This window comes from Salvelinus alpinus, chromosome 23 (assembly GCF_045679555.1).
Source record: "Salvelinus alpinus chromosome 23, SLU_Salpinus.1, whole genome shotgun sequence".
In the NCBI taxonomy this organism is placed as follows: Eukaryota; Metazoa; Chordata; class Actinopteri; order Salmoniformes; family Salmonidae; genus Salvelinus; species Salvelinus alpinus.
In genome coordinates, this window is record NC_092108.1 from 9,828,224 (window position 1) to 9,845,645 (window position 17,422).

At 47.1% G+C, this 17,422-nt stretch overlaps 1 protein-coding gene across 5 annotated transcripts in view; it reads left to right on the forward strand.

The window, feature by feature from the left end:
* Positions 1-16,699, forward strand: part of LOC139550190 (unconventional myosin-IXb-like) — a 97,544-nt gene extending 80,845 nt beyond the window's left edge. For 4 of the 5 annotated variants that reach the window (XM_071360890.1, XM_071360891.1, XM_071360892.1 and 1 more), the window contains 8 exons: positions 1,631-1,823; positions 2,027-2,155; positions 2,436-2,541; positions 6,114-6,245; positions 6,506-6,629; positions 7,661-7,782; positions 8,072-8,175; positions 15,663-16,699. In XM_071360890.1, coding sequence (XP_071216991.1) covers positions 1,631-1,823; positions 2,027-2,155; positions 2,436-2,541; positions 6,114-6,245; positions 6,506-6,629; positions 7,661-7,782; positions 8,072-8,175; positions 15,663-15,853 — 1,101 coding nt within the window. In that variant the 3' untranslated portion in view covers positions 15,854-16,699. The remainder of the gene's footprint in view (positions 1-1,630; positions 1,824-2,026; positions 2,156-2,435; positions 2,542-6,113; positions 6,246-6,505; positions 6,630-7,660; positions 7,783-8,071; positions 8,176-15,662) is intronic. The other variant, XM_071360895.1, reaches the window with a different exon arrangement.
* Positions 16,700-17,422: the final 723 nt, after the last annotated feature.

The window sequence follows — 17,422 nt, forward strand, 5'->3', positions numbered from 1 at the left end:
GCTGCGGAAAGCGTGATCACACCTTCACGGAACAGCTGGTGCTCTCATGCATGTTTCAGTGTTATTTGCCTCGAAGCGAGCATAGAAGTAGTTTAGTTCATCTGGTAGGCTCGTGTCACTGGGCAGCTCTCGGCTGTGCTTCCCCTTGTAGTCTGTAATGGTTTGCAAGCCCTGCTACATCCGACGAGCATCAGAGCCGGTGTAGTACGATTCAATCTCAGTCCTGTATTGACGCTTTGCCTGTTTGATGGTTCGTCGAAGGGCATCCTTGTAAGCGGCAGCTCTAGCCTTTAGTTCAGTGCGGATGTTGCCTGTAATCCATGGCTTCTGGTTGGGATATGTACGTACGGTCACTATGGGGACGACGTCATCAATGCACTTATTGATGAAGCCAATGACTGGTGTGGTGTGCTCCTCAATACCATCGGAGAAATCCCGGAACATACTCCAGTCTGTGCTTGCAAAACAGTCCTGTAGCTTAGCATCTGCTTCATCTGACCACTTTTTTATTGATCTAGTCACGGGTGCTTCCTGCTTTCATTTTTGGTTGTAAGCAGGAATCAGGACGATAGAATTATGGTCAGATTTTTCAAATGGAGGGCGAGGGAGAGCTTTGTATGCGTCTCTGTGTGTGGAGTAAAGGTGGTCCAGAGTTTTTTTCCTTCCGATGGCACATTTAACATGCTGATTAGAAATTTGGTAAAACAGATTTAAGTTACCGTGCATTAAAGTCCGCGGCTACTAGGAGCGCCACCTCTGGGTGAGCGTTTTCTTGTTTGCTTGTGACGGAATACAGCTCATTCAATGCTGTCTTAGTGCCTCTGACTGTGGTGGTATGTAACAGCTATGAAAAATACAAATAACTCTCTAGGTAGATAGTGTGGTCTACAGCTTATCATGAGATACTCTCCCTCAGGCGAGCAATAGCTTGAGAATTCCTTAGATAATGTGCACCAGCTGTTATTTACAAAAATACATAGTCCGCCGCCCCTTGTATTATCAGACGCTGCTGTTCTATCCTGCCGGTACAGCATATAACCAGCCAGCTGTATGTTGATAGTGGCGTCGTTCAGCCACGACTCCGTGAAGCATAAGATATTACAGTTTCGAATGTCCCGTTGGTAGTTTAATCTTGCGCGTAGGTCATCTATTTTATTCTCCAAAGATTGCACGTTTGCTAGCAGAATGGAAGGAAGTGGGGGTTTATTCGATCGACTACGAATTCTCAGAAGGCAGCCCCGCCCTCTGGCCCCTTTTTCTCCGCCTCCTCTTCACGCAAATCACGGGGATCTGGGCCTGTTCCCGAGAAAGCAGTATATCGTTCGCGTCGGGCTCGTCAGACTCGTTAATGGAAAAAAAGGATTCTGCCAGTCCGTGGTGAGTAATCGCAGTCCTGATGTCCAGAAGTAATTTTCGGTCGTTAGAGACGGTAGCGGCAACATTATGTACACAATAAGTCAAAAAAAATAAGTTACAAAAAACGCAAATAAACTAACAAAAAACACAACCGGTTGGGGACATGTAAATGTCTGCATTCTTCTCCGGCTCCATTTTTAACTCCATTTTAACAAGTAAAGTTAACTTAGTGATGTAAAGTTTGTCAAGACTATTGATTAATCCTGTGTGTTAGGACGATGGGAGACCTGGCTGTCTGCACTTTGGGGTGCAGGTGTGTGTACTGACCAGTAAGACCTACCCGATCCCCATGGTACTTCTGATGATGCTGGAGCATGTTGAGATGAATGGCCTGTACACAGAGGGCCTCTACCGTAAATCTGGTTCTGCCTCGCACGCCAGGGAATTACACCAACTACTGGAGACAAGTAAGTCCATTTTTCCAGAAAACATTGTTTTCCTATTGAATGTATTATGTGGGAACCATCTGCCGAGACACTGGTGTCAGAACAGAGGACCTACCAGCTGCCATGAACAACATAGAGCTATGGCATGACATCATCCGGCGCATTGCAGGTACCGGTAGAAACTACCGTAAAATTAAGTGCAATCTCTTTTTTTGTTTTGTCAGACCCTGAGACGGCGACTCTGGAGAACTACTCCATCCACACGATGACTGGCCTGGTGAAACGCTGGCTCAGAGAGCTGCCTGACCCCCTCCTTACTTACCGCCTCTACAAGGACTTCCTTCACGCCGTCGGTGAGTCTGTCTCATGGGTCCTGTTCTGAATGTCACAGCGTAGCAAAAGGGTTTAAAAACCTATGTTTTGAATGTACAGAGTTGACAGTGAAATCCATTTCAAATACTTGTGTGCTTCATTTAGCTTGCCCACTAGGCTACAATTGAGCCAATGGTATAGTCCCAAAAGTGAAACTCTGCAGACCCCCGCCCACCCTGCACACCAGGCAGTCAAGCTAAATCAAGCGAACCTCAAGTACTTGAAATAACTGTATTTGACATTGTGACATTTCATGTGCAGAGTTGCCAGAGCAATCTGAGCGGCTTCGTGCGGTCTACCAGAAACTGGACGAGCTTCCCTCCGCTAACTTCAAAACACTGGAGAGATTGGTCTTTCACCTGGTCAGGTAGGTTATACCCCTCTTTCACCTGGTCAGGTAGGTTATACCCCTCTTTCACGTGGTCAGGTAGGTTATACCCCTCTTTCACCTGATCAGGTAGGTTATACCCCTCTTTCACCTGGTCAGGTAGGTTAAATCCCGCTTTCACCTGGTCAGGTAGGTTATACCCCGCTTTCACCTGGTCAGGTAGGTTAAATCCCGCTTTCACCTGGTCAGGTAGGTTAAATCCCGCTTTCACCTGGTCAGGTAGGTTAAATCCCGCTTTCACCTGGTCAGGTAGGTTATACCCCGCTTTCACCTGGTCAGGTAGGTTAAACCCCACTTTCACCTGGTCAGGTAGGTTAAATCCCGCTTTCACCTGGTCAGGTAGGTTATACCCCGCTTTCACCGGGTCAGGTAGGTTATACCCCTCTTTATCCTGGTCAGGTAGGTTATACCCCTCTTTCACCTGGTCAGGTAGGTTATACCCCGCTTTCACCTGGTCAGATAGGTTATACCCCTCTTTCACCTGGTCAGGTAGGTTATACCCCGCTTTCACCTGGTCAGGTAGGGTATACCCCTCTTTCACCTGGTCAGGTAGGTTATACCCCTCTTTCACCTGGTCAGGTAGGTTATACCCCGCTTTCACCTGGTCAGGTAGGTTATACCCCGCTTTCACCTGGTCAGATAGGTTATACCCCGCTTTCACCTGGTCAGGTAGGGTATACCCCTCTTTCACCTGGTCAGGTAGGTTATACCCCTCTTTCACCTGGTCAGGTAGGTTAAACCCCGCTTTCACCTGGTCAGGTAGATTATACCCCGCTTTCACTTGGTCAGGTAGTTTATACCTCGCTTTCACCTGGTCAGGTAGGTTATACCCCTCTTTCACCTGGTCAGGTAGGTTATACCCCTCTTTCACCTGGTCAGGTAGGTTATACCCCGCTTTCACCTAGTCAGGTAGGTTATACCCCTCTTTCACCTGGTCAGGTAGGTTATACCCCTCTTTCACCTGGTCAGGTAGGTTATACCCCGCTTTCACCTGGTCAGGTAGGTTATACCCCTCTTTCACCTGGTCAGGTAGGTTATATCCACCTTTCACCTGATCAGGTAGGTTATACCCCTCTTTCACCTGGTCAGGTAGGTTATACCGTAGGTTATACCCCTCTTTCACCTGGTCAGGTAGGTTATACCCACCTTTCACCTGGTCAGGTAGGTTTGGGGCGGCAGGTAGTCTAGTGGTTAGAGCGTTGGGTCAGTAACCGAAAGGTTGCTGGATCAAGTCCCAGAGCTGACAAGGTAAAAATATGTCGTTCTGCCACTGAACAAGGCAGTTAACCAACTTTTCCCCGATAGGCCGTCATTGTAAATAAGAATTTGTTCTTAATTGACTTTCCTAGTTAAATAAAACATTTAAAAAAAACTTTCATCTGGTCAGGTAGGTTATTATATAACCCCCTTTCATCTGGTCAGGTAGGTTATTATATACCCCCCTTTCATCTGGTCAGGTAGGTTATTATATACCCCCCTTTCATCTGGTCAGGTAGGTTATTATATACCCCCTTTCATCTGGTCAGGTAGGTTATATACCCCCCTTTAATGTGGTCAGGCAGGTTATATACCCCCCTTTCATCTGGTCAGGTAGGTTATTATATACCCCCCTTTCATCTGGTCAGGTAGGTTATTATATACCCCCCTTTCATCTGGTCAGGTAGGTTATTATATAACCCCCTTTCATCTGGTCAGGTAGGTTATATACCCCCCTTTCATCTGGTCAGGTAGGTTATTATATACCCCCTTTCATCTGGTCAGGTAGGTTGTACCACCCTTTCATCTGGTCAGGTAGGTTATTATATAACCCCCTTTCATCTGGTCAGGTAGGTTATTATATAACCCCCTTTCATCTGGTCAGGTAGGTTATTATATACCCCCCTTTCATCTGGTCAGGTAGGTTATTATATACCCCACTTTCATCTGGTCAGGTAGGTTATTATATACCCCCCTTTCATCTGGTCAGGTAGGTTATTATATACCCCACTTTCATCTGGTCAGGTAGGTTATTATATACCCCCCTTTAATCTGGTCAGGTAGGTTGTACCACCCTTTCATCTGGTCAGGTAGGTTATTATATACCCCCCTTTCATCTGGTCAGGTAGGTTATTATATAACCCCCTTTCATCTGGTCAGGTAGGTTATTATATACCCCTCTTTCACCTGGTCAGGTAGGTTATACCCACCTTTCACCTGGTCAGGTAGGTTTGGGGCGGCAGGTAGTCTAGTGGTTAGAGCGTTGGGTCAGTAACCGAAAGGTTGCTGGATCAAGTCCCAGAGCTGACAAGGTAAAAATATGTCGTTCTGCCACTGAACAAGGCAGTTAACCAACTTTTCCCCGATAGGCCGTCATTGTAAATAAGAATTTGTTCTTAATTGACTTTCCTAGTTAAATAAAACATTTAAAAAAAACTTTCATCTGGTCAGGTAGGTTATTATATAACCCCCTTTCATCTGGTCAGGTAGGTTATTATATACCCCCCTTTCATCTGGTCAGGTAGGTTATTATATACCCCCCTTTCATCTGGTCAGGTAGGTTATTATATACCCCCTTTCATCTGGTCAGGTAGGTTATATACCCCCCTTTAATGTGGTCAGGCAGGTTATATACCCCCCTTTCATCTGGTCAGGTAGGTTATTATATACCCCCCTTTCATCTGGTCAGGTAGGTTATTATATACCCCCCTTTCATCTGGTCAGGTAGGTTATTATATAACCCCCTTTCATCTGGTCAGGTAGGTTATATACCCCCCTTTCATCTGGTCAGGTAGGTTATTATATACCCCCTTTCATCTGGTCAGGTAGGTTGTACCACCCTTTCATCTGGTCAGGTAGGTTATTATATAACCCCCTTTCATCTGGTCAGGTAGGTTATTATATAACCCCCTTTCATCTGGTCAGGTAGGTTATTATATACCCCCCTTTCATCTGGTCAGGTAGGTTATTATATACCCCCCTTTAATCTGGTCAAGTAGGTTATTATATACCCCCCTTTAATCTGGTCAGGTAGGTTATTATATACCCCCCTTTCATCTGGTCAGGTAGGTTATATACCCCCCTTTCATCTGGTCAGGTAGGTTATTATATAACCCCCTTTCATCTGGTCAGGATTATTATTTAACCCCCTTTCATCTGGTCAGGTAGGTTATTATATACCCCCCTTTCACCTGGTCAGGTAGGTTATTATATACCCCCCTTTCATCTGGTCAGGTAGGTTATTATATACCCCCCTTTCACCTGGTCAGGTAGGTTATTATATACCCCCCTTTCATCTGGTCAGGTAGGTTATATACCCCCCGTTCTGTTTTTCACTCTTTTACACATATGTGTATTCATGTTGACTGAAGTTTGTAAATCACCATCTATCGTACAAAGGCTTTCCCGCTAGGCTTGAACTTAGGTCCCTGAGTTTTCCCTAAGCACGTGACCTGGCCAGGGAAAACTCCGGGCCCTGGTTATGCCACAGGTCATTTATAACCATGTTGTGTATTAGGACGATAATAGACGTGCTGTGTCAGATCTTGATGGAGGTTTTTTTTTACTTCCTCCAGAGTGGCAAAGGAGGAAGAACACAACAGGATGTCAGCAAACTCCCTGGCCATAGTGTTTGCCCCCTGCATCCTGCGATCCCAAGACACCACTGACCCCTTCCTAGTCTTGAAGGACGTCTCCAAGACAACCACGTGAGTCTATATAGCAAAAGTTTACATACGCACATCCAATGTCTTTGAGCAGGTATTAGATATCACAAAACATATGTTCAGCAAACCTTAAAAAGAGACTTGCACAGTGGAATACAGTATATGCTACTTCCTAGTTTAGGGTTACATGTGTGTACATACAGTATATCTCAAGGTAGGATGGAGTCAGTCCTTAGTAAGCATTCTGGGATTTATTTTGGTTGTAAGAAGCCCTAACCCCTGACGTTTCCTCTCTCCCCCAGGTGTGTGGAGATCCTGATCTCGGAACAGTTCAGACGGTACACTGAGAAGATGCAGGATATCACCGAGCTGGAATACGCTGAGGCCCTGGCCGTCAACCAGCTCAAACTCAAGAGACAGAACACTGTAAGGACAGTGTGCTCACACCCTACTCCATACTGTTGTCACAAAGTTGGAAGCACAGAGTCGTCTAGAATGTTATTGTATGCTGTAGCGTTAAGATTTCCCTTCACTAGAACTAAGGGGACTAGTACGAACCATTAAAAACAGCCCCAGACCATTATTCCTCCTCCACCAAACTTTACAGTTGGCACTATGCATTGGGGCAGGTAGCGTCCTCCTGGCATCCGCCAAACCCAGATTCGTCCGTCGCACTGCCAGATGGTGAAGCGTGATTCATCACTCCAGAGAACGCGTTTCCACTGCTCCAGAGTCCAATGGCGGCAAGCTTTACACCCCTCCAGCCGATGTTTGGCATTACGCATGATGATCTTAGGCTTGTGTGCGGCTGCTCGGCCATGGAGGCCTATTTCGGGAAGCTTGCGACGAACAGTTATTGTGTTGACGTTGCTTCCAGAGGCAAATGGAACTCGGTAGTGAGCACCCAGTGGTCCTGTTCTGTGAGCTTGTGTGGCCTACCACTTTGCAGCTGAGCCGTTGTTGCTTCTAAACGTTTTCACTTCACAATAACATCACTTACAGTTGACCGGGGAAGCTCTAGCAGAGCAGAAATTTGACGAACTGACTTGTTGGAAAGGTGGCATCCTATGACGGTGCCACGTTGAATGTCACTAAGCTCTTCAGTAAGGCCATTCTATTGCCAATGTTTTTCTAATGAGATTTTATGGCTGTGTGTTCGATTTTACACGCCTGTCAGCAACGGGTGTGGCTGAAATAGCCAAAACCACTAATTTGAAAGGGTGTCCACATACTTTTGAAAGGGTGTCCACATACACGTATCTATTCTGATTACCCTTTAATGCTCTACTGTGAATATAAACTTGATATACTGAGAATATCTGTGAATACGGATATGGATCACTGTGGGAAGTTCCATCATTCCCACTGAGAATTTCACTTTGGGAATGCCAGGTTCCCTAAAGCGGTTTGTCTTCCTGTCTCTGGTGTATTGACTCATCTCTACTGTATATCTACAGATCTCAGAGAAACCTTCATCGGAGCCGGACGCCCCTCACATGGACAACCTTGACCTGTTGGATATAGACATGGAATCAGAGAGGACCCTCATCGAAAGGATCAAATCCATCAAGCAGGAGAAGTGAGTGAAGAGATGGAGACTCCTCTCGTTCTCTGTTGTCGGGGGCAACATGTCGTCTCGACCCTAGAACAACACATATAACTGTTAAAGAGAAACACTGTCTTAGTTGGTACTGTAGAAGCTGTTTAGTTCTGTATATTTCATGGTGTTAATGTGTTTGTAACGTGCTGGACTCTGTGAAATATATGACTGTTATAGTAAGTATGTTATAGCTGGCACCAGATACCATACAGCTCAGCTCAGTGTTTGTCAAACCATTCCTGGAAGGGTGCGTGTATGTGTTTTTCAGGGAGGAGCTGGCATGCAGGTTGCCAGAGCTGGAGCAGGAGAACTCCGACAACGACAATCTGGACTCTGAGTCATCAATCAGCTCAGAGAGCCTGGACTCAGAAGGTCAGTAGAGGGGTATGGTAGGCCTACACCATCGTGCTAGATGCAGGGGTGGGCAACTCCAGTCCTCTGGGGCCTGATTGGTGTCCCACTTATTCTCCATCCCTAGAAAATACAGCTGATTAATCACATTGCATTCTAAACTGAAGATCATGATTAGTTGATTATTGGAGTCAGGTGTGTTAGCTGGGGCAAAACTGTGACACCAATCAGGCCCACGAGGACTGGAATTGTCCACCCCCGTTAGAGGATAGTAGGGAGCATAGAGACTGAGAAGGTCAGTAGAGAGGTTGGGTAGTGTAACGATTGTCTAGTTCTTCCTCCTCCTCGGACGAGGAGAGGAGAGAAGGATCGGAGGACCAAAATGCAGCGTAGCCAGTGCTCAACATGTTTAATTATAAGAACAAGTGAACACTACAAACAACTTACAAAATAACAAACGTGCAAAACCGATACAGACCTATCTGGTGCAGAACACAAACACAGAGACAGGTAACAACCACCCACAACGAACACAGTGAAACAACCTACCTAAATATGACTCTTAATTAGAGGAACGCAAAACACCTGCCTCTAATTAAGAGCCATACCAGGCAACCCTAAACCAACATAGAAACACACAACATAGAATGCCCACCCAAAACTCACGCCCTGACCATCACACACATACAAAACAACAGAAAACAGGTCAGGAACGTGACAGAACCCCCCCCTCAAGGTGCGAACGCCGGGCGCACCAGCACAAAGTCCAGGGGAGGGTCTGGGTGGGCATCTGACCACGGTGGTGGCTCAGGCTCCGGACGCTGTCCCCACACCACCATAGTCACTCCCCGCTTCTGTATCCCCCTCCCAATGACCACCCTCCAACTAAAACCACCTAAATGAAGGGGCAGCACCGGGATAAGGGGCAGCACCGGGATAAGGGGCAGCACCGGGATAAGGGGCAGCACCGGGATAAGGGGCAGCACCGGGATAAGGGGCAGCACCGGGATAAGGGGCGGCAGGTCCTGGCTGAGGAACTCTGGCAGGTCCTGGCTGAGGAACTCTGGCAGGTCCTGGCTGAGGAACTCTGGCAGGTCCTGGCTGAGGAACTCTGGCAGGTCCGGGCTGAGGAACTCTGGCAGGTCCGGGCTGAGGGACTCTGGCAGGTCCGGGCTGAGGGACTCTGGCAGGTCCGGGCTGAGGGACTCTGGCAGGTCCGGGCTGAGGGACTCTGGCAGGTCCGGGCTGACGGAAGGCTCTGGCTGATCCGGGCTGACGGAAGGCTCTGGCTGATCCGGTCTGGCGGAAGGCTCTGGCTGATCCGGTCTGGCGGAAGGCTCTGGCTGATCCGGTCTGGCGGAAGGCTCTGGCTGATCCGGTCTGGCGGAAGGCTCTGGCTGATCCGGTCTGGCGGAAGGCTCTGGCTGATCCGGTCTGGCGGAAGGCTCTGGCTGATCCGGTCTGGCGGAAGGCTCTGGCTGATCCGGTCTGGCGGAAGGCTCTGGCTGATCCGGTCTGGCGGAAGGCTCTGGCTGATCCGGTCTGGCGGAAGGCTCTAGAGGCTCCTGTCTGGCGGACGGCTCTAGCGGCTCCTGTCTGGCGGACGGCTCTAGCGGCTCCTGTCTGGCGGACGGCTCTAGCGGCTCCTGTCTGGCGGACGGCTCTGTAGGCTCATGGCAGACGGGCGGCTTTGCAGGCTCATGGCAGACGGGCGGCTTTGCAGGCTCATGGCAGACGGACAGTTCAGACGGCGTAGGGCAGACGGGCAGTTCAGACGCCGCTGGGCAGACGGGCAGTTCAGGCGCCGCTGGGCAGACGGGCAGTTCAGGCGCCGCTGGGCAGACGGGCAGTTCAGGCACCGCTGGGCAGACGGGCAGTTCAGGCGCCGCTGGGCAGACGGCAGACTCTGGCCGGCTGAGACGCACTGTAGGCCTGGTGCGTGGTACCGGAACTGGAGGTACCGGGCTAAGGACACGCACCTTCAGGCTAGTGCGGGGAACAACAACAGGGCACACTGGACTCTCGTGGCGCACTCTAGGCCTGGTGCGTGGTACCGGAACTGGAGGTACCGGGCTGAGGGCACGCACCTCAGGGCGAGTGCGGGGAGAAGGAACAGTGCGTACAGGGCTCTGGAGACGCACAGGAGGCTTGGTGCGTGGTGCCGGAACTGGAGGCACTGGGCTGGAGACACGCACCATAGGGAGAGTGCGTGGAGGAGGAACAGGGCTCTGGAGATGCACTGGAAGCCTGGTGCGTGGTGTAGGCACTGGTGGTACTGAGCTGGGGTGGGAAGGTGGCGCCGGATATACCGGACCGTGAAGGAGGACACGTGCTCTTGAGCACCGAGCCTCCCCAACCTTACAAGGTAGAATGGTCCCCGTAGCCCTGCCAGTGCGGCGAGGTGGAATAGCCCGCACTGGGCTATGCAGGCGAACCGGGGACACCACCTGTAAGGCTGGTGCCATGTACGCCGGCCCGAGGAGACGTACTGGAGACCAGATACGTTGGGCCGGCTTCATGGCACTCGGCTCGATGCCCAACCTAGCCCTCCCAGTGCGGCAAGGTGGAATAGCCCGCACTGGGCTAAGCACGCGTACTGGGGACACCGTGCGCTTTACCGCATAACACGGTGTCTGACCAGTACGACGCTCTCTCACTCCACGGCAAGCCCGGGGAGTTGGCTCAGGTATCCAACCCGGCTTCACCACACTCCCCTTTAGCCCCCCCCCCCCAAGAAATTTTTGGGTGAGCCTCTCGGGCTTCCAGCCTCTCTTACGTGCTGCCTCCTCAATCCACCGCTCCTGGGCTGTGGCTGCCTCCTTCACCTCCCGAGAGCGGCGATTCTCTCCAACCCTTCCCCAGGGTCCTTTTCCGTCCATGATCTCCCAAGACCATTCCTCCTGTGTCCAGTAGTCCTGTGTACTGGGCCGCTGCTGCTCCCCGTTGCTACGCTGCTTGGTCCTGGTTTGGTGGGTGGTTCTGTAACGATTGTCTAGTTCTTCCTCCTCCTCGGACGAGGAGAGGAGAGAAGGATCGGAGGACCAAAATGCAGCGTAGCCAGTGCTCAACATGTTTAATTATAAGAACAAGTGAACACTACAAACAACTTACAAAATAACAAACGTGCAAAACCGATACAGACCTATCTGGTGCAGAACACAAACACAGAGACAGGTAACAACCACCCACAACGAACACAGTGAAACAACCTACCTAAATATGACTCTTAATTAGAGGAACGCAAAACACCTGCCTCTAATTAAGAGCCATACCAGGCAACCCTAAACCAACATAGAAACACACAACATAGAATGCCCACCCAAAACTCACGCCCTGACCATCACACACATACAAAACAACAGAAAACAGGTCAGGAACGTGACAGGTAGGCCTACACCATCCTCTGCCTTCTTGCAATTCAACTCTTTTCAACTGTTTGTTTTCGGTAAGGCTTTATTTTACAGCCTATTCTTTATTTTACAGCCCACTGTTACAGCCTACACTTTATTTTACAGCCCACTGTTACAGCCTACGCTTTATTTTACAGACTACACTTTATTTTACAGCCCACTGTAACAGCCTACACTTTATTTTACAACCCACTGTTACAGCCTACACTTTATTTTACAGCCCACTGTAACAGCCTACACTTTATTTTACAGCCCACTGTTACAGCCTACACTTTATTCTACAGCCCACTGTAACAGCCTACACTTTATTTTACAGCCCACTGTAACAGCCTACACTTTATTCTACAGCCCACTGTAACAGCCTACACTTTATTTTACAGCCCACTGTAACAGCCTACACTTTATTTTACAGCCCACTGTAACAGCCTACACTTTATTTTACAGCCCACTGTTACAGCCTACACTTTATTTTACAGCCCACTGTTGCAGCCTACACTTTATTTTACAGCCCACTGTAACAGCCTACACTTTATTTTACAGCCCACTGTAACAGCCTACACTTTATTTTACAGCCCACTGTAACAGCCTACACTTTATTTTACAGCCCACTGTTACAGCCTACACTTTATTTTACAGCCCACTGTAACAGCCTACACTTTATTTTACAGCCCACTGTAACAGCCTACACTTTATTTTACAGCCCACTGTAACAGCCTACACTTTATTTTACAGCCCACTGTTACAGCCTACACTTTATTTTACAGCCCACTGTTACAGCCTACACTTTATTTTACAGCCCACTGTAACAGCCTACATTTTATTTTACAGCCCACTGTAACAGCCTACACTTTATTTTACAGCCCACTGTAACAGCCTACACTTTATTTTACAGCCCACTGTAACAGCCTACACTTTATTTTACAGCCCACTGTAACAGCATACACTTTATTTTACAGCCCACTGTAACAGCCTACACTTTATTTTACAGCCCACTGTAACAGCCTACACTTTATTTTACAGCCTACGCTTTATTTTACAGCCCACTGTTACAGCCTACATTTTATTTTACAGCCCACTGTTACAGCCTACACTTTATTTTACAGCCAACTGTAACAGCCTACACTTTATTTTACAGCCCACTGTTACAGCCTACACTTTATTTTACAGCCCACTGTTACAGCCTACACTTTATTTTACAGCCCACTGTAACAGCCTACACTTTATTTTACAGCCCACTGTAACAGCCTACACTTTATTTTACAGCCCACTGTAACAGCCTACACTTTATTTTACAGCCTACACTTTATTTTACAGCCCACTGTTACAGCCTACACTTTATTTTACAGCCCACTGTAACAGCCTACACTTTATTTTACAGCCCACTGTTACAGCCTACACTTTATTTTACAGCCCACTGTTACAGCCTACACTTTATTTTACAGCCCACTGTAACAGCCTACACTTTATTTTACAGCCCACTGTAACAGCCTACACTTTATTTTACAGCCCACTGTTACAGCCTACACTTTATTTTACAGCCTACACTTTATTTTACAGCCCACTGTAACAGCCTACGCTTTATTTTACAGCCCACTGTAACAGCCTACACTTTATTTTACAGCCTACACTTTATTTTACAGCCTATGCTTTATTTTACAGCCTACACTTTATTTTACAGCCTACACTTTATTTTACAGCCCACTGTAACAGCCTACGCTTTATTTTACAGCCCACTGTAACAGACTACACTTTATTTTACACCCTACACTTTATTTTACAGCCTATGCTTTATTTTACAGCCTATGCTTTATTTTACAGCCCACTGTAACAGCCTACACTTTATTTTACAGCCTACACTTTATTTTACAGCCTATGCTTTATTTTACAGTCTACACTTTATTTTACAGCCTACACTTTATTTTACAGCCCACTGTAACAGCCTACGCTTTATTTTACAGCCCACTGTAACAGACTACACTTTATTTTACACCCTACACTTTATTCTACAGCCTACGCTTTATTTTACAGCCCACTGTAACAGCCTATGCTTTATTTTACAGCCCACTGTTACAGCCTACACTTTATTTTACAGCCCACTGTAACAGCCTACGTTTTATTTTACAGCCCACTGTAACAGCCTACACTTTATTTTACAGCCCACTGTAACAGCCTACACTTTATTTTACAGCCCACTGTAACAGCCTACACTTTATTTTACAGCCCACTGTTACAGCCTACGTTTTATTTTACAGCCCACTGTAACAGCCTACACTTTATTTTACAGCCCACTGTTACAGCCTACGTTTTATTTTACAGCCCACTGTAACAGCCTACGTTTTATTTTACAGCCCACTGTTACAGACTACACTTTATTCTACAGCCCACTGTTACAGCCTACACTTTATTTTACAGCCCACTGTTACAGCCTACGTTTTATTTTACAGCCCACTGTAACAGACTACACTTTATTCTACAGCCCACTGTAACAGCCTACGTTTTATTTTACAGCCCACTGTTACAGCCTACACTTTATTTTACAGCCCACTGTAACAGCCTACACTTTATTTTACAGCCCACTGTTACAGCCTACACTTTATTTTACAGCCCACTGTAACAGCCTACGCTTTATTTTACAGCCCACTGTTACAGCCTACACTTTATTTTACAGCCCAGGTAGAAACTTAGAAATGACTTATGAAAACAATAACCTAATAAGTATGTTGTGATGGTGCTACTATGAGATTCTAGATTCTTGTATAATAAAGTATTGTTTTTCTTTTACTGGGACATTGGTTGACATACAGCATTTGAGGTATTTTTACCGATCTCCTCCTAGCCAACTCCTGGCTATATTACGGGAGAGATGGGAAGAAACAAGTGGTGTATTCCCTGTTAAAGTGGGTCATGCATGCAGTCTGCATACATTTAGTGCGGGTTTTGTGTAACCAGGCGAATGATTTACTGACAGCCTTACCAGTAACTTTGGTATTTCTGTGTTTTTTGCGTAACCAGGTAACAGTAACTATGTTATTTCTGGGTTTTGTGTAACCAGGTAACAGTAACTATGGTATTTCTGGGTTTTGTGTAACCAGGTAACAGTAACTATGGTATTTCTGGGTTTTGTGTAACCAGGTAACAGTAACTATGTTATTTCTGGGTTTTGCGTAACCAGGTAACAGTAACTATGGTATTTCTGGGTTTTGTGTAACCAGGTAACAGTAACTATGGTATTTCTTGGTGTCTTTGTTCATTTCTGACTGAAGAACCTTTTTTCATTATTATCAGGAGCATGCCGACTGTATCAGCCTGTTGTACGAGCCTGGTACCCGATCTGTATGCGCTTCGTGTAGCTCAGTTGGTAGAGCATGGTGCTTGCAAGAGCCAGTATAGTGGATTTGATTCCCGGGACCACCTAAATGTCTAATATTATATTAACTCCTCTGATTCTCTTTTTTTTTTTTTTAATTTTTATCCCCTTTTCTCCCCAATTTTTCGTGGTATCCAATCGCTAGTAATTACTATCTTGTCTCATCGCTACAACTCCCGTACGGGCTCGGGAGAGACGAAGGTCGAAAGTCATGCGTCCTCCGAAGCACAACCCAACCTAGCCGCACTGCTTCTTAACACAACGCGCCTCCAACCCGGAAGCCAGCCGCACCAATGTGTCGGAGGAAACACCGTGCACCCGCCCCCTCGGTTAGCGCGCACTGCGCCCGGCCCGCCACAGGAGTCGCTGGAGCGCGATGAGACAAGGATATCCCTACCGGCCAAACCCTCCCTAACCCGGACGACGCTAAGCCAATTGTGCGTCGCCCCACGGACCTCCCGGTCGCGGCCGGCTGCGACAGAGCCTGGGCGCGAACCCAGACTCTGGTGGCGCAGCATAGCACTGCGATGCAGTGCTCTAGACCACTGCGCCACCCGGGAGGCCACTCCTCTGATTCTCATTGTCATTCCCAGCACCTACAGATCTGGGACCAGCTGCTATTAGATTTATTCAGAGTGTCTCTACCAGGCCCTGTTTTAACTAGCCTGCTGGTCCCAGATCAGTATGTGGTTTAGCCAACGCCTCTTAATAATCCAGACTTTCTCCACCAGGCAGAGTGAACCTGTTGTGGAGGAGCCAGAGGAAGGAGTGCCCTCCTAAGCCACCTGACCTGGCCCAGAGAACTACTACAGCCACAGGCCATGACCAGGCTAGATGGATAGAACCCCCAGCCTACAACAAGACCAGGAGCAGGAACTTCTCAGAACTGGACATCCCTTTCATAGATGAGGAAGAGGACTAGCCTGGGTGCCAGTCTGTTTTTGCTCCAAATGGAATTGTCATGCCAAACATGGCTGTACAATGACAGCAATGTAGTTGGAAAGAGCACTAAACAGATCTGGGACCAGGCTAGAGGACATCTAGGACTGGGCCATATTGTCCTCCGACAGGTGGCGTCTCTAATACACGATGCTAGTCCTTCGACTGATAGCGTTGGAGCTGTGTTATGGCAACAAGAACCAAGCACATGATGTATATTTTCCTACATCCATTAATGTGTGTGTGTGTGTGTGTAATGATCAAAGCTCAAATCAAATCTAATTTTGTTTGTCACATGCGCCGAAAACAACAGATGCTAAATGCTTAGTTTTTAAAAGGTAAGAAAAATGTGCTACTCTAGGGAAAATAGTAACACAATAACGGGGCTGTATACAAGGGGTACCTATACCAAGTCAATGTGCAGGGGTACGGGTTAGTCTAGGTAACTGAGGTAATATTTACAGGACCAGTCAAAAGTTTGGACACACCTACTCATTCAAGAGTTTTTCTTTATTTGTACTATTTTCTACATTGTAAAATAATAGTGAAGACATCAAAAGTATGAAATAACACATATGAAATCATGTATGTAGTAACCCAAAAAGTGTTAAACAAATCTAAATATATTTTAGATTCTTCAAAGTAGCCACCCTTTGCCTTGATGGACAGCGTTGCACGCTCTTGGCATTTTCTCAACCAGCTTCATGAGGAATGTTTTACCAACAGTCTTGAAGGAGTTCCCACAATTGTAAATGAGAACTTGTTCTCAACTTGCCTACCTGGTTAAATAAAGGTGAAATAAAATAAAAATAAAATATGCTGAACACTTGTTGGCTGCTTTCCTTCACACTGTGGTCCAACTCATCCCAAACCATCTCAATTGGTTTGAGGTCAGGTGATTGTGGACGCAAGGTCATCTGATGCAGCACTCAATCCCTCTCCTTGGTCAAATAGTGTGTTTTGGGTCATTGTCCTGTTGAAAAACAAATGATAGTCCCACTAAGCGCAAACCAGATGGGATGGCGTATTGCTGCAGAATGCTGGTTAAGGGTGCGTTTTGAATTCTAAATCACTGACAGTGTCACCAGCAAAGCACCCCCACACCTCCATGCGTCACAGTGGGAACCACACATATAGAGATCATCCATTCACCTACTCTGCATCTCACAAAGACAGGGCGGTTGGAACCAAAAATCTCCAATTTGGACTCCGACTAAAAGGACAGATTTCCACCGGTCTAATGTACATTACTCGTGATTCTTGGCCAAGCAAGTCTCTTCCTCTTAGTGTCCTTTAGTAGTGGTTTCTTTGAAGCAATTTGAGATGTGTCTAACTTGAACTAAGCATTTATTTGGGCTGCAATTTCTGAGGCTGGTAACTCTAATGAACTTATCCTCTGCAGCAGAGGTAACTCTGGGTCTTCCTGTCCTGTGGTGGTCCTCATGTGAGCCAGTTTCATCATAGCGCTTGATGGTTTTTGCGACTGCACTTGAAGAAACTTTTAAAGTTATTGACATTTTCCACATTGACTGACTGACCTTGTCTTACAGTA